Source organism: Oncorhynchus clarkii, chromosome 3 (assembly GCF_045791955.1).
Source record: "Oncorhynchus clarkii lewisi isolate Uvic-CL-2024 chromosome 3, UVic_Ocla_1.0, whole genome shotgun sequence".
NCBI lineage: Eukaryota > Metazoa > Chordata > Actinopteri > Salmoniformes > Salmonidae > Oncorhynchus > Oncorhynchus clarkii.
In genome coordinates this window covers 63,352,066-63,375,209 of record NC_092149.1, presented here as the reverse complement: position 1 = coordinate 63,375,209, position 23,144 = coordinate 63,352,066, and the positions used below count along the sequence as shown (strand labels likewise).

General features: G+C 41.0%; 1 protein-coding gene across 1 annotated transcript in view; it reads right to left on the bottom strand.

Moving 5' to 3' along the window:
- Positions 1–23,144, bottom strand: part of LOC139401164 (low-density lipoprotein receptor-related protein 1B-like) — a 430,219-nt gene that overhangs the window by 166,586 nt on the left and 240,489 nt on the right. The window contains exons 15-22 of the mRNA XM_071145604.1: positions 20,202–20,324; positions 19,853–19,993; positions 19,178–19,303; positions 17,252–17,368; positions 12,527–12,607; positions 11,967–12,137; positions 7,314–7,496; positions 784–984 (exon numbers count right to left, since the gene is read on the bottom strand). Coding sequence (XP_071001705.1) covers positions 784–984; positions 7,314–7,496; positions 11,967–12,137; positions 12,527–12,607; positions 17,252–17,368; positions 19,178–19,303; positions 19,853–19,993; positions 20,202–20,324 — 1,143 coding nt within the window. The remainder of the gene's footprint in view (positions 1–783; positions 985–7,313; positions 7,497–11,966; positions 12,138–12,526; positions 12,608–17,251; positions 17,369–19,177; positions 19,304–19,852; positions 19,994–20,201; positions 20,325–23,144) is intronic.

The following is a 23,144-nucleotide window of genomic DNA, read 5'->3' as shown; positions in this document are numbered from 1 at the left end:
CCATAGGTTACAGCTGGAGGAATGACTCCTGCTGAGTTAGCTCAAATCAATCAGGCCCCTTAAGGTCTCCCTGTATGACCTAATTGGCTATGAACCAGGCAGCGCAGTGTGGGCCTTTTCTCAAAGGTCGTGTCCCAAATGGCACCCTCTTCCCTGTACCCTTTTTCATAAACCATTTTCCCCATAGGACTATGTTCAAAAGTAGTGCACTATGTAGGGAATAGTGTGCCATTTGGGAGGAAGATAAGTGATAACACACACTCTGAGCTACGGTGTCTAACTATGGTCCCCCATGAGGTTTCTGCTAGCAACTCGAAATGAACCGATACGTTTAGGTTGTTCAGTCAAATAGATTAGATGTGTACTATTCACATGAGATTCACAGATTTTCCCTCAGATGGGCCTTGGACAAACAGATCTGTGTTGGTAATCATTGGAGAAATCTGGTAGCTATTCTTTATGTTCGGTCCCCTTGACGACTGAATCAAAATCAACAGCATGTTTACCCGTCATCGTGCCGCTCTCAAGGCTATGGGAATTAAAATATATAGTACCACTCCTTAGGGACAGACAGCGTTTGACACATCTGACTCTGACTGGAAATTAAAGCTCACACAGCTTATACTGTATATTCTGTCTGAGGTGTGTGTCCCAGTAGAAAAATAATCTCTAAACACATTTCTTCCACTTAAACACATGAAATGATTCATCACAACTCACACACTAATTAGTCTTGACGATCTCAAGCAATATGATGTACTACAAATAATAATTATTTCCTACCACATAAAGGCCCTTCATCAGACAGGTCTGCACAGTCCGGCTTGCCGTTGCAGATCTTTTCTGGTGGGAGGCAAGTGGAAGTGTCATTGGCACAGGGGTATTTTGGAGGCTTACAGACAGCTGCCTCACAGGACTCCTCATCAGAACGATCCTCACAGTCGATATCTCCATCACACACCCAGCTCTTGGTGATGCACTTTCCTGTTGGTGTGACACACATATACAGACATTTATGGAAACACACACACATACACACGATTCATTAACACAACCAGACACAGAAAATATTCCTCAAAGACGATGTCAATCATCAGCTGTCCCTACAGTAGAGTAGAACCTGAAATATAACCTTAAGACATTTAACTAAATGCTGAGTAACCAGTCAGCATTACCACACAGTGAACTTCAAAGCATCTGTAATAAATTTTGTGAATAATCTAAGGCTGGGCAATATGGCTAAAATATCATTCAAAAAATAAAAATAATGTTTAACTTTTATTTAACTAGGCAAGTCAGTTAAGAACAAATTCTTATTTACAATGACGGCCTACCCCAGTCAAACCCGGACGACGCTGGGCCAATTGTGCACCGCCCTATGGGCCTCCCAATCACAGCCGGATGTGATACAGCCTGGATTCAAAACAGGGACTGTACTGACACCTCTTGCACTGAGATGCAGTGCCTTAGACCACTGTGCCACTCGGGAGCCCTAAATATCACAATATTTTTGATGGTATGGAGGTATGAGGTTTTTGAATAATAAAAGTTCACATGCTTTATGAGTAGTGTATGACCCTAGGGTGGCAACAAATGCATTCTAAGTGTTTTTAATGGAGCTTTGTCCATTCTGATTGTTTTATACTGTTCAATGAAACTTCAACCAAAAGTAGGAATATAGTGGGGACTTTGAATACAGTGTTGCTTGACATGACAATGAATAGAAAAAGCCAGTGAAGGGTTTTTGTGACAGGGCGGGAATTGGTCATTGTTTCACACTGGATCCTAATTAATTTCACATTCAATGTTTCCTCTTACTGTAGCTTTGATGTACTGTACAAATAGTAAAATATTAATCCTTCGCCTACTCCTCTCTGATTTAGAATATACCGTTGCAGAAACAAAAAGCTGATCTAGGCCTACACCAGCACTGGTAGCAGGCTGTATTAGCTATCTAGCTACATTTGCTCTGACTAGTACAACTAGCGTTAAGCATTAGCGGCTAACACAATTTATTTTAGCCACAACCTGCAAAGAAAAGATCAACTAGCTGTTTGCAGACAGTATAAGATACACAAACTAATAGTGTGCTTATAGAATGCTTGTGGGTGTATAGTAGGAAGCAAAGTGGAAAGCAGCATCTTTGTCACCAAAAAATCTGCAGCATTGCCCATGCAGACCGTCAGACTGCTAGTGGTTGATTTGACTTGCTGTAGCACAAAAACTGCTCTGCTTAAGTGACAGGGGGAGGGTTTGGTGTGTGTGAAAAGAGAGAGGGAGAGAGACGACTCAAGTAGCAAACTGAGTAAACTATAAAAACTGATATTATTACACACAGCGGAGTGGCATAATTCATTTAACAAACAAAAACATTGAAATACCGTTATACCGTTATAAAACCCAAACCGGTCCTTGGGTCAATACCGGTATATTGTAAAAGACAGTTTATCACCCAGCCCTAGAATAATCCCTCAGTCAAGTTGAAGAAAAACTCTAAATATAAAAACAGGCCAAAAAGTTACTTAATGCATAACGTGATCCATATTTTAATCTGTTCCACACAATGGGGTCCTTGCAGTCTACAAAGACTAAGATCAATACAGTATATTGAATCATGACTTTAGATTAGAATATATTACACTGAACAAAAATATAAACTCAACGTAAAGGTCCCATGTTTCACGAGCTGAAATAAAAGATCCCAGAAATGTTGCATACTCACAAAAAGTATATTTCTCTCAAATGTTTTGCAACAAATTTGTTTAGATCCCTGTTAGTGAGGATTTCTCCTTTGCCAAGATCATCTATCCACCTGATAGGTGTGGCACATCAAGAAGCTGATTAAACAGCATGATCATTACACAGGTGCACCTTGTGCTGGGGGACAATAAAAGGCCACTAAAATGTGCTGTTTTGTCATGCAATTGGCATGCTGACAGCTGGAATGTCCACCAGAGCTGTTGCCAGAGAATTGAACATTAATTTCTCTACCATAAGCCGCCTCCAACATCGTTTTAGAGAATTTGGCAGTACGTCCAACCGGCCTCACAACCGCAGACCACGTGTATGGCTTTGTGTGGGCGAGCGGTTAGCTGATATCAACGTTGTGAAGAGAGTGCCCCATTGTGGTGGTGGGGTTATGGTATGGGCTGGAATAAGCTACAGACAACGAACACGAATGCCTTTTATCAATGGCAATTTGAATGCAGTAAAATGCCATGGCGAGATCCTGAGGCCACTGTGAGTCCCATTTTATTTAAGGTATCTGTAACCAACAGATGCATATCTGTATTCCCAGTCATGTGAAATCCATAGATTAGGGCCTAATTAATTTATATAAATTGACTGATTTCCTTATATGAACTGTAACTCAGTAAAAGTTGGATGTGTCATGATTTTGTCCTGGGGGGGAGGTTTATGACCCCCATAAATACCTTTCCCCTTATTCCTCTCTCTACTCTACCAATGTGACTATTTGTTAACATTGAGAGAGAGTCTGGTGACATCAAAAGATGGGAACGGAACCATATTTCAGTAACCCGACCAGCTGAAAATATGCATTGGTACTAAATTAATATGATGCCAGATCAGTTGGCGTCTGAGACATTATTACTGATGATAGTACGACATAAACTGTATCTTGGAAAGTCTACACATTCTAGTTATCAGATTCACATGGAATTGTTGTGCAATTTAAATGTTTAAATATGAAACTATTCATGAAAAGATTAAATGTAATTTTATCTTCCAAATTAGAGAATTGGGTTTTTCATGAATGAACTATGCTTAACTCAGTGGCCCTGCCCATGTGAACAGACATTGGTTCTAAACTATGAAACACGCCCTTCTCTCCCCTCCGATATAAGCCCCTTGATGAAAATGTAACTTTCTGTTCCGAAGATGTTAGGGTGATGGTCCTACGTTAAAAGGGCTCAGATCTGTTCCAAGGACGTGTGGACTTGAGGTCCCCACGTTGAAAGGACAAAGACCCACCTACAGAACTAAGCCAACCTTAGAGAACCTAACGAAATTAGCATCGAATTTCAATGTGAAGGTGACGACCTACACGCCGGAAGGATGAATTTCGACTATACCAGCCAGAATATAGCTTGAACATATAGCATGGCAACTTGGTATGAACTTTGAACTCTTATTCACTAAAGAAGTGATACCTCCTAGCCGTCGCGTTAGCGCAGCAACTGTAGACATGGGCTAGGAGAGGACGGACAGAGTATTTGTTCTACCACAAGACGACGGTACTACCAAGTATCCATTCTACCATCAGGCATTCTTCAAAGGACAACGCGGCCTCCCATCTATGACCAACAGATCGAAGCGTAGCTCAGAGTAAATATTTATTGTATTTTCCTTTTTCAAATGGGTGGTAATTTAGAATGCATAATGTACTGTATTTACGATAGCATAGCTTCTCCCTTTGTTACTCAGTCTTCCCGCTCTTTCACTCAAACCCAACCCCCTTTCCTTTGTGTAACCAGCCGTCATGTCGGCACGGTCCACCAGGGATGTTTTCTTTATAACATAATTTGTAATCAATGTATGATCCATTCTGTGTAATTATAATTCTGTGTGATTAGTTAGGTATTGAGTAAATAAATAATTAAACCAAATTTTGTATTGCTGGTTCAACTTGTTAGCCAAGGTTCATGAAGATAACCAAGAATTTACAACTTTCAGATGAGACTAAATAAGGTGATGATTAAATATTGACTGCTACTAATGTAAAAGATTTCCAGGTCTTGAAGAGTTTATTCGGAAGATAACAGCTCTATAAACATTCTTTCATGGTGCCCCGACTTTCCAGTTAAATATTTTCCTGAGTAGCTTAATGAGGTAATATTAATTAATTACAGAGAAATGATTTTATAGAATAGCATGTCATATCACTTAATCCGACATAGCCAAAGACACGACATATGTTGCATTTATATTTTCATTCAGTATACATTGCATGAGGTAATGTCAAAAATCTTCATTGTGTGAGTGCATCAACAGAAAGGCGCAGCCACAGTTGTGAGTGAAAAGCTTTACTTCATGTGAAAATCCACAGCTAGATCATTACAGCCTCCTGATACCTGCTACCAGGGGTAATCTTAAATTACCCTTACTCGCCATTTTGTATTACAAAGAGGCAGTGAATGCAGGTGGAACAACTGCAGGGGGTAGAATCAGCCACACACAGATAATCGAGAACTTGGTTCTATCTGCAAAAAGATCATTCTGAGAAAATTGGCTTTAAAATTCCGAACCCTCATATGATTGAATGGTGTCAGCAATTTTTATATTGTATTCTTTTGAACTTAACAACATGAACCACCGGTGTATTTAGAGTACAATACACTGTACAAAACATTAGGAATACCTTCCTAATATTGAGTTGCACCCCACCCCCCCATTTTTCTAAGAACAGTCTCAATTCGTCGGCGCATGAACTCTACAAGGTGTCGACAGCGTTACGCAGGGATGCTGGCCCATGTTGACTCCAATGCTTCCCACAGTTGTGTCAAGTTGGCTGGATGTCCTTTGGGTGGTGAACAGTTCTTGATACACACAGGAAACTGTTGAGTGTGAACAACACAACAGTGTTGCAGTTCTTGACATACTCAAACCGGTACACCTGGCACCTACTACCATATCCTGTTCAAAGGCACTTAAATTGTTTGTCTTGCCCATTCACTCTCTGAATGGCTCACATACACAATTCATGTCTCCTCCCCTTCATCTACATTGATTGATGTGGATTTAACAAGTGACATCAATAAGGGATCATAGCTTCATCTGGTAAGTCTATGTCTATGAGCATGTGTCCTTAATGTTTTGTATATTTAGTGTATAGGTAGAGAATGTTTAACAGAACAAGGCTATGTCAAACCCTAAATTCTGACAAAAAAGGCAGTAGTGTACCAGGCTCTACGGGGTGGCCAGTCCTCTTCTGGATGTGCTGTGTGGAGATTATGAGAGTACATGGCCATTTAAGGCCAGATTGTTCTTCAAAATGTTCAAACGTTCATAGATGACCAGCAGGGTCAAATAATAATCACAGTGGTTGTAGACGGTGCAACAGGTCAGTATCTCAGGAGTAAATATCAGTTGGCTTTTCATAACCAAGCCTTCAGAGGTCGAGACAGCAGGTGCCGTAGAGAGAGAGAGAAAGTCAAAAACAGCAGGTCCGGGACAAGGTAGCACGTCCGGTGAACAGGTCAAGGTTCCCTAGACGCAGGCAGAACAGTTGAAACTGGAGCAGCAGCACAGCCAGGTGGACTGGGGACAGCCAGGAGTCATCAGGGCAGGTAGTCCTGAGGCATGATCCTAGGGATACTACCAAAAACTACCTAAGTCGTTTTTTGAGGTATCTGTACTTTATCATTTATATTTTTCAAAACTTTTACTTTACTACATTCCTAAAGAAAATAATATACTTTTTCCTCCATACATTTTCACTGACAGCCAAAAGTACCCATTACATTTTGAATGCTTAGCAGGACAAGAAAATTGTCTAATTCACACACTTATCAAGCGGGTCATCCCATACTGCCTCTGATCTGGCAAACTCACTAAACACATGCTTCGTTTGTAAATTGTCTTGAGTGTTGGAGTGTGCCCCTGGCTATCCGTAAATTTAAAAAACAAAAAATGGTGCTGTCTGGTTTGCTTAATATTTGGAATTTGAAACGATTTATACTTTTACATTTACTTTTGATATTTAAGTATATTTAAAACCAAATACTTTCAGACTTTTCCTCAAGTAGTATTTTACTGGGTGACCTTCACTTCTACTCGAGTCATTTTCTATTAAGGTATCTTTATTTTAACTCTGGTACGACAGTTGGCTACTTTTTCCACCAATGCAAAAATGCAGATAAAACCAAGCTCTCGATATGCCAGAATGTATCATTGTTAATGCAGCTATGCCTGTGACTGTGTGAAGCCTGGATTACAGAGCATCCCAATTTAGAGGCCCAATTTTAAAGCTACCTCACGTGGAGAATTGATTCGCTGTTGCACATTCCGGGAGAAAAGAGATGCTATTATAAAATCTATGCTATACCCATGACATACTACATGGAGAGTTAGAGAATGTAGAGTTTATATGTGTTTTAAACATGTTTCCAATTTTGCCATTTGATACAGACATTTAACTTTGGTCCTAGTTTAGCATTAATGTAATGGTCAAAGATAGAATATTCTGTCTGGCCATATTGTGCTGTTAGACAAACAGTGTAGCTAACAAGTTTTGTTTCTGGGTTCCAGTTACTGACGGAGTAGTCTCTTAGCTACAGCATTCCATACAGTACCTGTGTCTTTGCAGGTGAACTTGGCCTTGGGGTCGCACATCCTCTTGGTGCCCTCACAGGACATCTCGTCAGTCCCATCCTCACAGTCTTTGTCTCCATCACACCTCCAACGCTCTGGGATACACGTCCCATCTGCTGTACAGTGGAACTCATCCCTGGTGCACTCTATCACAGGAGGAAATGCTGCAAGGGAAAATATACATCCAGTACAAGTCAAACATTTGGACACACCTACTCATTCAAGGGTTTTTCTTTATTTGTACTATTTTCTAAATTGTAGAATAATAGTAAAGACATCAAAACTATGAAATAAGACATATGGCATCATGTAGAAACCAAAAAACGTGTTAAACAAATTAAAATACATTTTATATTTGAGATTATTCAAAGCAGCAACCTTTTGCCTTGACAGCTTTGCACACTCTTGGCATTCTCTCAACAAGTCACATGGAATGCATTTCAATTTTCAGGTGTGCCTTGTTAAAAGTTAATTTGTGGAATTTATTTCCTTCTTAATAAGGAAAAGACAGTTAGTTGTGTTGTGACAAGGAAGGAGTCTTCACTATTATTCAACAATGTAGAATGTATTTTGGGGGGTTTGTATCATTTGATTTACACAACATGCCTTCCACTTTGAATATGCAAAATATTTTTTATTGTGAAACATACAAGAAATAAGACCAAAAAAATGAAAACTTGAGCGTGCATAACTATTCACCCCCCCCAAAGTCAATACTTTGTAGAGCCACCTTTTGCAGCAATTACAGCTGCAAGTCTCTTAGGGTATGTCTCTATAAGCTTGGCACATCTAGCTACTGGGATTTTTGCCCATTCTTCAAGGCAAAACTGCTCCAGCTCCATCAAGATGGATGGGTTCCGCTGGTGTACAGCAATCTTTAAGTCATACCACAGATTCTCAATTGGATTGAGGTCTGGGCATTGACTAGGCCATTCCAAGACATTTCAATGTTTCCCCTTTAACCACTCGAGTGTTGCTTTAGGAGTATGCTTGGGGTCATTGTCCTGCTGGAAGGTGAACCTCCGTCCCAGTCTCAAATCTCTGGAAGACTGAAGCAGGTTTACCTCAAGAATTTCCCTGTATTTAACGTCATCCATCATTCCTTCAATTCTGACCGGTTTCCCAGTCCCTGCCAATGAAAAACATCCCCACAGCATGATGCTACAACCACGCTTCTCTGTGGGGACTGATGTTCTAGAGGGTGATGAGAGGTGTTGGGTTTGCACCAGACATAGTGTTTTCCTACATTTTAGTCTCATCTAACCAGAGAACCTTCTTCCATATGTTTGGGGAGTCTCCCACATGCCGTTTGGCAAACACCAAACGTGTTTGCTCATTTGTTTTCTTTAAGCAATGGCTTTTTTTCTGGCCACTCTTCCGTAAAGCCCAGCTCTGTGGAGTGTATGGCTTAAAGTGGTCCTATGGACAGATACTCCAATCTCCGCTGTGGAGCTTTGCATCTCCTTCAGGGTTATCTTTGGTCTCTTTGTTGCCTCTGATTAATGCCCTCCTTGCCTGGTCCATGAGTTTTGGTGGGCGGCCCTCTCTTGGCAGGTTTGTTGTGGTGCCATATTCTTTCAGGTGTTTAATAATGGATTGAAATGGTGCTCCGTGGGATGTTCAAAGATTCAGATATTTTTTTATAACCCAATCCTGATCTGTACTTCTCCACAACTTTGTCCCTGACCTGTTTGAAGAGCTCAGTGGTCTTCATGGTGCCGCTTGTTTGGTAGTGCCCCTTGCTTAGTTGTGTTGCAGACTCTGAGACCTTTCAGAACAGGTATGTGTATATATTGAGATTAGAGGTAGACTGATTAATCGGAAGGGCCGATTTCAAGTTTTCATAACAATCGGAAATCTGTATTTTTGGGCGGCGATTTGCCGATTTTTTATTATTATTATAATTTTTTAATACCTTTATTTAACAAGGCAAGTCAGTTCAGAACACATTCTTATTTTCAATGTCTGCCTAGGAATGGTGGGTTAACTGCCTCGTTCAGGGGCAGAACGACAGATTTTCACCTTGTTAGCTCGGGGGACCCAATCTTGCAACCTTACAGACCTGCCTCTCTCTCGTTGCACTCCACAAGGAGACTGCCTGTTACGCAAATGCAGTAAGCCAGGGTAAGTTGCTAGCTAGCATTAAACTTATCTTATAAAAAACAATCAATCATAATCACTAGTTAACTACACATGGTTGATGATATTACTAGATATTATCTAGCATGTCCTGCGTTGCATATAATCTGACTGAGCATACAAGTATCTAAGTATCTGACTGAGCGGTGGTAGGCAGAAGCATGCACGTAAACATTCATTCAAACAGCACTTTCGTGCGTTTTGCCAGCAGCTCTTCGTTGTGCGTCAAGCATTGCGCTGTTTATGACTTCAAGCCTATCAACTCCCGAGATGAGGCTGGTGTCACCGAAGTGAAATGGCTAGCTAGTAAGCGTTTCAAACGTCACTCGCTCTGAGCCTTCTAGTAGTTGTTCCCCTTGCTCTGCATGGGTAACGCTGCTTCGAGGGTGGCTGTTGTTGTGTTGCTGGTTCGAGCCCAGGGAGGAGCGAGGAGAAGGACGGAAGGTATACTGTTACACTGGAAATACTAAAGTGCCTGTAAGAACATCTAATAGTCAAAGGTTAATGAAATACAAATGGTATAGAGGGAAATAGTCCTATAATTCCTATAATAACTACAACCTAAAACTTCTTACCTGGGAATATTGAAGACTCATGTTAAAAGGAACCACCAGCTTTCATATGTTCTCATGTTCTGAGCAAGGAACTGAAGCGTTAGCTTTCTTACATATTGCACTTTCACTTTCTTCTCCAACACTCTGTTTTTGCATTATATAAACCAAATTGAACATGTTTCATTATTTACTTGAGGCTAAATTGATTTTATTTATGTATTATATTAAGTTAAAATAAGTGTTCATTCAGTATTGTTGTAATTGTCATTATTACAAATAAAAATATATATTTAAAGAACTCCTCCGATTAATCGGTATCGACTTTTTTGGTCCTCCAATAATCGGTATCGGCGTTGAAAAATCATAATCGGTCGACCTCTACTTGAGATCATGTGACACTTAAATAAAGTCCACCTGTGTGCAATCTAACTAATTATGTGACTTCTGAAGGTAATTGGTTGTACCAGATCTTATTTAGGGGCTTCATAGCAAAGGGGGTGAATACATATGCACGCACCACTTTTCCATTTTTTTTAAACAAGTAATTTTTTAAATTTCACTTCATCAATTTGGACTATTTTATGTATGTTCATTACATGAAATCCCCCCAAAAAACAATATAGGAAAAACGCCAACGTTGATGAATACTTTTACAAGGCACTGTAAATAGAATCCTTATGTAACAGCGGAAATTTGTTTGTTTTTTGACAATATTGGGTTATATATATTCTTTTAAATTACATTTAGAATCATGCTAGCTAAGTAGTCACAAGACCGACTGTATATAACCTAACCACTTCCACATTGCCAATAATTTATTTTTCATTTCCAGGATTTTTTCTGGATCAAAATGGGGCTTAGGGCATGGCAGTGGGTGTGGCCATTGGTGCGATTTTAAAGCTATTTTCCTGCAATTCTACACATTTTGCCATGGCTTATGCTATGCTTACAAAATCAATGAGCAAAATACTCCTGAATGCATAATGTTTTGAATTTTAGATTCTCCCTGACTGTCTAGCCTTTATTTTGGTAATTATGAGTTCTCAAAGAGGACCATATTTAAAAATATATAGGTCCATTACCTTTCCTGCATGCTTTATATCTAGTTTTTTTTGTTTTTTTTTACTGTTTGGACATGGGTGGGCTGCCTAACAAAACAGTTTGGCAGCCCACCCAAGACTTTTCTATGCAAAAAAACATGACTTCCAAAAAGAAAACACGTTTAATGCTTGGATGTCAGAGATCAGAAGGATTTCCATAAGAGTCAGAGCCTGCTGAGCCAGAGCTGTTACCCCTGGGGTGGCCCACAACACAGCAACACTACACTGTGTTAGAGTAGAGAGGAAAAGGCTGGAGCTGGGGCTCAGGCTTGACATCAGGACACGGTTTGATGAATAGCTTCCTCATTCTAGTGACAGGCTAGTGAGCTGTGAGTATTCCAGCCGGCCGGGCCCAGCTCAGCCTTCTGGGGTAATTATAACAGATTAAAATATTCTTGATGGTTGTACTCTTGTGAAGAGTAGATGAGATTAGATCAGCCGAGCGAGAGCCGAGTGAGGAGGATGAAGACTTAAGGACATTAGACCAGGCCAATTAATAGTTACTTTGAACTCATCATTATCTTAAAAAAAAATCTTTCTACTGATTTAAATGGCAATTGAATAATTGATAGTTACAATCATTGATACATGTGTAGTAATGAGGAGTAGTAAGCCTGACTTGAAACATCTACCTCATGCTGAGATAGATAACGTGATACTTAGTGCAAAATGTATTTGACAAAATGAGGGTTGGAGCTATCATTTAGAGTATAATTTTCATTATGGATTCATGGTAGTAGTAGCAGCATGGTTTATCTTAACTGTGGGCACATAATCTTGTAATTGCTAACAAAAAGTGCTACAATACAGGTATTACAAATAACAGCATTGTTTCTCTCACCAGCTCCATCTCCTCCACAAGTAGTGTTCTCGTCGCTGAAGTCCCCACAGTCGTTGTCCCCATCGCAGGCCCAGTGGTCTGGGATACACCTCCCACTGGAGCACTGGAACTGGGTGTTGGAGCAGGAGTGGACACAACCAACCTCGTCACTACCATCTCCACAGTCATCATCTAGGGATACAGAAGAAAAAGAGTAAGTGTGACTGACTAGGTTTGACTCCTGCATATCATTAAACTGTGTTAGCATGCTAAGCTAAAGCCTATGCATTAGCTTGGGGAGGTAACATAAGTCTTCACTTACAGGCAAGGTTATAGTACTCAGCGCATGGGTGTGGTTTTCCAAACCACTTTAGTTACATAAGGAGACAGTGGTTGATTTCAAAGTTGTGGGTTATATGAGGTTCATGAAATGTACAGTAGCTCAGTGTTTCTCAACTTCTGTCCTTGAGTATTCTGACGTCAAAGTTGCTCATCTTTATTGAAGCTCTGTACAATCATACCAGATTCTCAAGGATGGTCGTTGAGGGAGAAACTGCTATAGGTTTTCAGTAGAAACGTACCTGAATCACAATGCCACTTGACACTGATGCATCTCCCATTGGAACAGCTGAACTGGGTGAGGGGCTCACAGGTCGGGAATGCTGTAGACACAAAGGCAGAGAGACAATCAACTATTGTTATCTAAACCTCAAACCCATAGGGCCACATTCATTCTGAAAATACATTGTCTGAAACTCATTACAAACACTCCATAATCGAACTGTATTTATCACATGCGCCGAATATAACTGCTGGAGACTTCGTAGTGACATGCTTGCTTACGAACCTTGCCCAACGATGCAGAGTTAAAAAATAATAATTAAAAATGAAATAGGTAGGTATGTACATGAAGGCAGGGTAAAGTGACTAGGCATCCGAATAGATAATAATAAGAGTAAAATAAAGAACAGAGTAGCAGCAGCAAATGAAGAGTGTAAAAGTGTGTGTATGTACAGTATGTGTGTATTATGAATCCCCATTAGCTGCTGCCAATGTTTGTGTTGCTTCACAGTCCCCGCTGTTCCATAAGGTGTATTTTTATCTGTTATTTAAATCTGATTCTAATGCTTGCATCAGTTACCTGATGTAGAATAGAGTTCCATGTAGTCATGGCTCTACGTAGTACTGTGTGCCTCCCATAGTCTGTTCTGGACTTGGGGACTGTGAAGAGACCCATGTCTTGTGTGGTATGCATGGGTGTCTAAGCTGTGTGCTAGTTGTTTAAACAGACAGCTCGGTGTCTGTGTGTATGTGTGTTGTGTCGGTATGTGTGTGTGTGTTGTGTGTGCGCACATGTAGTGTATGTGAATGTGTGAGGGTTTTGTGTGGGAGTGAGTGTAGTGTGTGTGAGTGAGTATATGGAGTGTATATAAAGTCTAGTGAGTGTGCGTAGGGTCAGTGCAAGATTAAGTCAGTGCAGACAGTTTGGGTACCATTAATTGACTATTTAGCAGTCTGGCTATTCAGCAGTCTTATGGCTTTGAGGTAGAAGCCGTCTCGGATCCTATTGGTCCAAGAGCGGATGCTCCCGTACAGTTCGCCGGACGGTAGCAGAGTGAACAGTCTATGGCTTGGGTGGCTGGATTGTTTGGCAATTTTTCAGGCCTATGACGCCTACTGATATAGTGGTCCTGGATGGCGAACAGCCCAGTGATGTACTGGACTGTTCGCACCACCCTCTGTAGCACTTTGCGGTCACGGGTGGTGCAATTGCCATACCAAGTGGTGACGCAGCCAGTCAAGATGCTCTCGAAGGTGCAGCTGTAGAACTTTGAGGATCTGAGGACCCATGACAAGTCTTTTCAGTAATGCCGTACCCTCTTCACGACTTTGCGGGTGTGTGTGGACCATGTTAAGTCCATAGTGATGTGGACTCCAAGGAACTTGAAGCTCTTGACCCGCTCCACAACAGCCCCGTCGATGTGGATGGGGGCATGCACTCCCCTCTTTCTCCTATAGTCCTTCTCCTATAGTCCACGACGTTGAGGGATAAGTTGTTGTCCTGGCACCACATTGCTAAGTCTTTGACCTCCTCCCTGTAGGCTGATTCATCGCCGTTGGTGATCAGGCCTACCACCGTTGTGTAGTCAGCAAACTTGATGGTGTTGGAGTCATGAGCGGCCAAGCAGTCGTGGGTGAACAAGGAGTACAGGAGGGGACTAAGCACACACCCCTGATGGGCCCCTGTGTTAAAGGTCAGCGTGGCGGAGGTGTTGTTGCCTACCCTTACCACATGGGGCCGGCCCGTCAGGAAGTCCAGGATCTAGTTGCAGAGGGAGGGGTTCAGAACCCTAGTCCTCACTACTCATCTTTTTGACTATATGTGTATTGCAGGCCAAAATAAATTACCTGCAGCAAGTTAAGAGCTACCGCAACACTGAATGTTATGATAAACACATGAAAATTAATGGAAATATGCCTAATGAATATGCTAATACTGGATGCAATTGTGGCTGTTGTAAATGGCACTCTTAATTTGCATGCACCTTTTGGACAGGGCATTATTTATACTGTATGTGCGAGTGATGCTTGTTTTCAGGTAGAAAAGCTCATTTAGGACTCAATTGATCATAACTCATATTTAAGTCTGATCAATGAGACCTGCGAAAAAATACAGATTCAGGTTAACACGAAACATCTAATTAAATCGGAGACGGAAAGAACATGATTCATCCCCAGATGTTTTGGGTTATTCCAAAATAATGTAGAGAAATAATGCCTCTGTGTTAGAAACGCTGCTTTAATCAATAAAAGAGAGTGGCAGCTGTGTCAGTACAACAACAACACAGACAGTTTTCCCATTGGGAGTTTAGCGTAGCTCACCGCTCGGTGGAAAAACACACCACCTAAACACACCAGCTAGTGCTGCTTTGACAGACAGTGTCTCTGCTAGCTAACTGCTGAAAACCAATTAACACCATGGTAATTAACCAACATCTGCTCCTTACTTCTTCCAGTGTGGTCAAGGAGATACCCTAGCTAACTTTCTCTAACTGCTGTTGATGGTGCTGGTGGCTAAATATTCCACCGCCTCAGAGTGCCAATGTGAATCTGCGCATATGGATGTGCCATACCCCTAAATACTTGTGATCTGCATTTGTATTCCCGTCACATTCAACCTAGTTTCAATTTCTGAGATATTTCCATTACAGGGCAGGAGCTTTATTAAACTCAGAGACTTAATTGTAATTGATTCTTTGGAATCCCTATTGCTACAGACACCTAGGGCATTAGTTAGGACACAGTGATTGTTCACCACATATATATATATACACAAAAGTATGTCTAAACCCCTTCAAATTAGTGGATTAGGCTATTTCAGCCACACCCTTTGCTTACAGGTGTATAAAATTGAGCGCACAGCAACGCAATCTCCATAGACAAACATTAGCAGTAGAATGGCCTTAAAGAGTTCAGTGACTTTAAACTTGGCACCGTCATAGGATGCCACCTTTCCAACAAGTCAGTTTGGCAAATGTCTACCCTGATAGAGCTGTAAGTGCAGTAAGTGCTGTTATTGTGAAGTGGAAACGTCTAGGAGCAACAACGGCTCAATCGCGACGTGATGCTTCAGGTTTTAAAAACCCACCGTCGCTGCAGTGGAGAAAATTGAGCTTCCAGAGACTCTGTGGGAACTCCTACAGCGCAGTAATGCCTGAGGAATCTCAGACAACACTATGAGAGAGAATATGTTTTGCAGCGCAGCTTGATTATGACTGAATGAAGTCGAGCATGAACTTTAATTACAGCTTACACCCTGGCTGTTTGTGACTGTGTATTGAAGCAGCTTAGTAAGCACACAAAGGAGTCAGAGACGATACAACACTATACAGGGCCTTGCACTGATCATCAGAGATTGCCATGTGCCATCTTTACCACAAACAGTGAAGGGGCAGGAGATTTTAAAACCCTTTTAAAGGTGTTTTCCCAGTTTTTTTACGATCTGTAAGTAATTCAACTATTTCCACCTCACATCACTAAATATGTAACTTACGGCCTGGAAAGCTCCCTCTGCATGAAAGTCACACAAAAGTATAGTTATGAGATTAGACTAGTGTACCAGAAAGATAACAAGTTACAGTATAGCCAGTTGAAATCAGGTACTGTAAAAAGAAATATGAAAACAAAATAAACTGTTGGGTCATAAAAATGGCAAGCACTACAACTTACTTTGATATAAGTTTTGATACACTGTGTAATTCTGCCACACTAAAATGTCTTTTTTTTTAAAAAATGCTATAAGTGTTATTTCGCAGCATCATTCTAACTCCCCTTAATCAGTGAGTAAGAAGTGAATGCTCAGCTCCTGGCCCTGAGGACTCAAGGCTATTTAATAATGTAACTGCTAAAACTCACATGAATGAAACAAGCAATGTACGAGAGACAACAAAGTATTCAAGGAACTAGTAAATTAAGAAATAGCTCAAAGGGAGATTTTTGTAGGAAAATTAGATTTAGGGAAAACTGCTTGAAAACAGTGTCAGATAGATAGCAAGAACATCACAATAAATATATTCTTATTTCTCCAAATAATAAGCACACTGGTACACTCATGCAACCCCTTCACAACTAAGACTATGCCAATTAGAAGGTAACCCAATAGCCTGCTCATTAATCATATTCAACAACCTTTGTTTGTTCAATTGGATATTGCATTTTACTTTTCAGAAATTAGCTAAGAACAAGCCGTTTTACTCCTTAAAAAGAGGAAAGCACTATATTTTAATAGAAATATAACCAAACGGCTGCTGTGCACTAGACAAGAACACACACTAAGAGTTCAAACAGCCAAGCTAGCATTCTGTTGTCTCACCAGGAGGCATATTTTGAAATACTTTTAAGGCTTCTCTGGTGTAGCTGGGTCACTAAAAGACTAGATGTCTTTCCCACTGAACCATTTCCTCTGAGCTACACCTCACAGCGGTATGTCCTTTTCTTTTCCTCTCAAGGTTGGGGATGAGGTCAATAGAATCTTCAGATCTGACAGTGTCATCGTAAAAGTGGTCACTTCTTCTTTGAAAGCCTCTCTTGGCGTTTAAAAACTCAGCACTGTCCTTCCTTTCCAAAAACATAAACAGCAGAGAGTGTTTGTTCTGATTTGGTCTACTAGGTCGTTTTAGTGTGAATAATCTTACAGGGCTGAAACCTAACTTGAGATACTCACCCTTAACGATCATACATAATCAAAAACTGAGTTTATCGCCAGGATTCAGGGCCATATAATGCAGACTGAGAGTCTGACTCACCACAGGAGGAAGTCTCATCGGACATGTCCCCGCAGTCGTCGTCTCGGTCGCAGCGCCAGGCCTGGGGGATACAGCGTCCGTTCCGACAGGAGAACTGGTTGGGCTGACAGGCCTGGGCTGAGAAAGAGAAAGGCATGGAAGAGAGCAGAGCAATTGTAATTCAATCACATGGGTGTTAAGTTAAAGCCAGACATGTTCAGACCCCTATTGATCATTCAATCATATGGCATCTCAATGTCAGGCCTGTGGAGCTTAAGTTGATCTCTCCATGACAGATATATCACATATATCAAGTCTGCAGTAAACGAGCAGAGCCCTTAAACTAACCTTTCAGTCACATACAGTGACACATTTTGTTGTTTTGGCTCTGTACTCCAGCACTTTGGATTTGAAATGATACAATGACTATGAGGTTAAAGTGCTAACTGTCAGCTTTAATTTGAGGGTATTTTCATCCCTATCGGGTGAACCGTTTAGAAATTACAGCATTTTCTATACATAGTCCCCCCATTTTTGGAGACCAAAAGTATTGGGACAAACTCCCTTATACACTACATGACCAACATGATCAAACATATGTGGACACCTGCTCATAGAACATCTCATTCCAAAATCATGGGCATTAATATGGAGTTGGTCCCCCTCTTTGATGCTATAACAGCCTCCACTCTTTTGGGAAGGCTTTCCACTAGATGTTGGAACATTGCTGCAGGGACTTGCTTCCATTCAGCCACAATAGCATTAATGAGATCGGGCACTGATGTTGGGCAATTAGGCCTGGCACGCAGTCGGCGTTCCAATTCATCCCAAAGATATTAAATGGGGTTGAAGTCAGGGCTCTTTGCAGGCCAGTCAAGTTCTTCCAAACCGATCTCGACAAACCATTTCTGTGTGGACCTCAACCTCATTTAACAGGAAAGGGCCTTCCCCAAACTTGCCACAAAGTTGAAAGCACAGAATCATCTAGATGCTGTAGCGTAAAGATTCCCCTTCACTGGAACTAAGGGGCCTAGCCCAAACCATGAAAAACAGCCCCTAACCATTATTCCTCTTTCACCAAACTTTACAGTTGGCACTATGCTTTGGGGCAGGTAGCGTTCTCCTGGCATCCGCCAAACCCAGATTCTTCCGATGATGGTGAAGTGTGAAGCTGCCTCTGATTGGGAACTATACTCGGCCAAAACAAAGAAATAGAAAAACATAGACTTTCCCACCCGAGTCACACCCTGACATAACAAAACATAGAGAATAATAAGGATCTCTAAGGTCAGGGCGTGACACTGTCCCAGTACTTTTGGAGCTCACTGTATACTCAATGTCTGTGAGACAGACATGCAACGACAGCACAGCACCAGGACAGCACACGGGCAGTGTTCTCTTGGTGGTGCTGTGTGTGTAACATGCATGTCATTCTGATGACAAGGCAACATTTATCACCCATTGATTGATCCTGGAAGGCTCACAACTTTTAAGAGGCAAGGCTGGCAACTTGGCTGTTAGGTGTGAAGGGAAAAAAGCCACTATGGTATGAACAGACGTAAGTGATTCTGACAATAACTCAATAGCAGGAAAAGTTACCTTTTGAGAGTGCTAAACTTCTCTGATTCTGAGCTTTCACATGAGATTGATCACACTGACTGTGGCTGCTGGCTTGTATAGTGTCGCAAGACATGACTAGGAATGTTTGACTACCCTGCTATTTGATGCTTTGATGTGCAGAAACCTTTCTGCGGAGGAAGTTGAAGTTGCTAGGGGGTAGAGGTTTGCATTTTTTAACTATACATAGTCCACTTGACTAAGTGAAGTGTACCACATCAATTTATTATCATAACTTAGAAAATGCCAGTGACATACAGTATACTACATAACACAATGCAATTGCCGGACTGCAGATCTGAGAAAAAGCTGAGGTATTGTATCAGTTACCTGAACATGTGGTGTTGGACTCATCCTCATTGTTCCCACAGTCATTAGTTCCGTCACACAGCCATCTCTTAGGGATGCAGCGATTATTGAGGCACTTGAACTGGTCTATGGGACAACTGTGGTTGGCTGAAATACACAGACATTCATATCATCTTAGCACCATTTCATTTGTGGGATGAAATTTGCCTGGTAAAGGACTTACAAACCTAACATTTACCGTTTCTGACTTGAAGAGTTCAGTACAAATGACAGACAGCAATGCGAAGCAGGAATTTGGGTCAGAATGTCTCAAATCTTGTTAGATAGAAGGCATGCAGACATTCCAGCAGGGCAGATAATAGATTTTGCAAATCTGATCATTCTGGCAGAAGATTACATTATAGTATATTTCATAGTGAGAAATGAGTCAGCATCCAAGCGTCTAACATGGTGTTTATCTTATTGATTCAATCAACAGCCAATTCTCTTCTGAGGAAAATAGATGGGGAAGAAAGGAGAGGAGTGGGCAATATTCACCAGCTTTGAATCATACAGTATCAATGACATTTTGCAAGATAAAAGTTGATAGCAAAAAAGGACCAACTTATGCAACGTTGCATGGTAAGTGGTGTGTGTGAATGTTTGTGTGTGTGTGTGTGTGTGCGGGACAGAGACAACAGACAGATAAATACACACAGCAGTTATGGGGCTCCTCGTCACTTCCATCCAGACAGTCATCATCTCCGTCACACTTCCATGATGCACGGATACAGCGATGGTTACGACACTGAAACTCATCGCTCTTACAGAGCTGTGGCTCCACCCCCCCTGATGACACTTAATTAACAGACATAACAGAGAAAAGGACTTTAATAACAGAAACAGACTTGAGCCAAATTAAACCACAGTGGAATTAATTCCATTGAAAAGTCAAGCATACAAAATAATCACAAAATATTTGTGAGAGAAAACCATGTTCATTTCTTAGCTTGTCTACAGTGCAATTGTACTACTCTGGCTAATTCACTTCATGGTTCTACTGTACCTAAGCAGGTGACATTGTTCTTCTCCAGGAGCTGGTTGTCAGCACAGGCACACACTCGGCCCCCTGGGATAGAGAGGCAGAGGGTACCGCATCCCCCATAATTCACTCTGCATGCATTGTCACCTGGAATTACAGAGTAGTACCATTATTTACAGGAAATCATATTATTCTAAAGCATTATTATTGTATTTTGTCATGTTTCTCTTTTGATGTTCCGTCTGTCGTCGTCTCTCTCTCTATGAACAACGGAACAACAAGGTCAATGTGAACTGTGAAGAAACACACATAAAATATATCCTTAATACAAAAGCCATTTCCTGTTTGAGAAGGATGTGCCAGGTGGGTGCCACATCATCTATAACCACACGTCAAATGAATTATTGGGGACATTGTGGAGAGGAGCCATTTGACATTTTTATTCTTTCAGGAAAATAATTTGTCTTTTAGGACAAAGCCAACCGTTCTCAAGAGAGAAGAAACTGTCTTTGTGTGAAGAAACTGTCACTTATAAAGTTGAGGCATGGAGTCCATTGTTGGTTTTGTTTAGTGTAAGGTCCAAAGGCAATTCCTGAGCCAATGAGATAAAGGTTTCTGTTTTGTGAGAGCCAATCAGTAATACTCAGAGGACAGCAGGGACAATTAATCTCTTTGGTGACATGAGTTTTGGAGGAATGGCCAGCGAAATTCTTCTTTCCCCCATGCTGAGAATTAGAACTCACACTGCCAGCTGTATTCTCCATCACTCTTTCTCTGCATCACATCCTTGGCATACCACACTCCTACACCACTCTAACAAACTGTATTAAGAGGACTGGCCACCCCAGAAGAGCCAGAAGAGGACTGGCCACCCCACAAAGCCTGGTTCCTCTCTAGGTTTCTTCCTAGGTTTTGGCCTTTCTAGGGAGTTTTTCCTAGCCACCGTGCTTCTACACCTGCATTGCTTGCTGTTTGGGGTTTTAGGCTGGGTTTCTGTACAGCACTTTGAGATATCAGCTGATGTACGAAGGGCTATATAAATACATTTGATTTGATTTGATATTATTTTGATGTGAAACAATAGAAATGATTACACAAATGAAAAACCCACAAGCAGTGAATAATCTCAAAATGCCCCTTATCTTAATCAATTGATTACCAAGTAGATAATTAGTGTTGGTACTTTCTCTGTTTCTGAGAGGAGGTGACAGTAATCACGCTTCCCCTTGCTCCACGTGTACACAGTCGGGAACACTAAACAGTGATTCACCGACGCTTCGGCAGGATAACAAGGGTTCTACCTGCTGTGAGCAGGGCTGGACCGCCTATTAGCCAGGCGGCAGATTGGCGAGGGCGGTATTTTCCGAGCTCAACTGACCAAGACGCACCTCCAACAACACATAAAACCTCACGTAACTTTTCCCGAAAACAATTACAATTTCTCTCACCCAGTGGTACAGAATATAGGCTATTTAGGTGAGCGCTGATGCCGCCCCGTGATAAAGAGTGCCCACCTTGTCAAAGGCAGGGGCACAAAATATTTCGCTTATCCAGTGCACCAGGGTGCTGTTGGAGACACCGCTGCGCCGCTCTACCAACGTTCCGTAAGAAAATATCTAACAGCAATCATGTAGACTATAGCTTATGGTAGAAAGAGTATGTGCCATTTTCTGTAGCCTATAGACTGAAGATCAAACTTATGAAATTGTCACATTTTACATCATACACGTTTCGCCGATCAAATACCCTAACCTAAATGGCGCCTAACGTAAACCGCGCCCAATCAAATAAAAAAGGAGCTTCGATGTGAATATGACACCATATCCTAAAAACAGAACCGGTCAAAGTTAAATGGACAATATGAAATGGAAAATCAGGTGACTCTCAAGTGCTGTCCAGGAGTTTCACCCCGTGGGCTAAATTGTCATGATAATCAGTGATTTCAAATCAAATGTATTTATAGATCCGTTTTTACATCAGCAGATGTCACAAAGTGGTTATACAGAAAGCCAGCCTAAAACCCCAAACAGCAAGCAATGGTTTCAAGTTTGTATCCTTAAATTGATGGTCACAGTGAAAAGTAATATACTTATGCATTTCCCGCTGTGTAAACACATTGATTCTCATTGCAAATAAGTTCAGGATATATCCTGATAAAGTTGGACATAAATTGGAGATAAAAAAAAGTTGGGTAGTTGATATTCAGAGCTTAAATAGCCAAAATCATTAGTCACAGGAATCAGGACTAACAAAGCCAATGCAACTGATGTTTTACAAACGGTAGGCCTACCACATGGATGGGCATTCATAAAATTCTATTTCGGGCTGTCACTGTAGACCAGGGTTGCCCAAACTCGGTCCTAGCCGACAGTTTTTTTGCTTGATGATGAGTTTGTGAAACCCTACTGTAGGAAGGGTAAACACAGACTAATGGCGACGTCTTGCAGTAAACACAGACTAACGGCGACGTCTAGCAGACATCTTTTTTTCTCTTCATTTTATTGGTGCAGTCCGGACCGGACTTGATTTCCGGACCAAATCTGAACCAATCACAAATTTATTTTATAATCTTAACCAATGCCATTTAGTAAAATTATCATGTGGTTTTCATTATTGGACTCCTGTATTTTTTAAACAGATATTGATGTAGGCAAACATTGTAAACAGACATTGTAAAACATAAAGGTTAAAACAAATAAAATAAATAAACATTCAAAAATGATTGAAAACCAGGAAGTGAATGTTAGCAAAACCGAAACTCCTTAATCACACATTTTCACTACTAATTGTGTGTAAAATGGGAAATTACAACTCTGTAAAATGTTGTTGACCTCTAAAACATCATTTTGGAATTATACAATTATGAAAATGTTATTATTTTATCATTTTAGGAAATATGCTCAATGCAATTTAGTCAAAGCTAGCTATTATGAACAATGGATAAATATTGTTATGTGATTTTTTTTG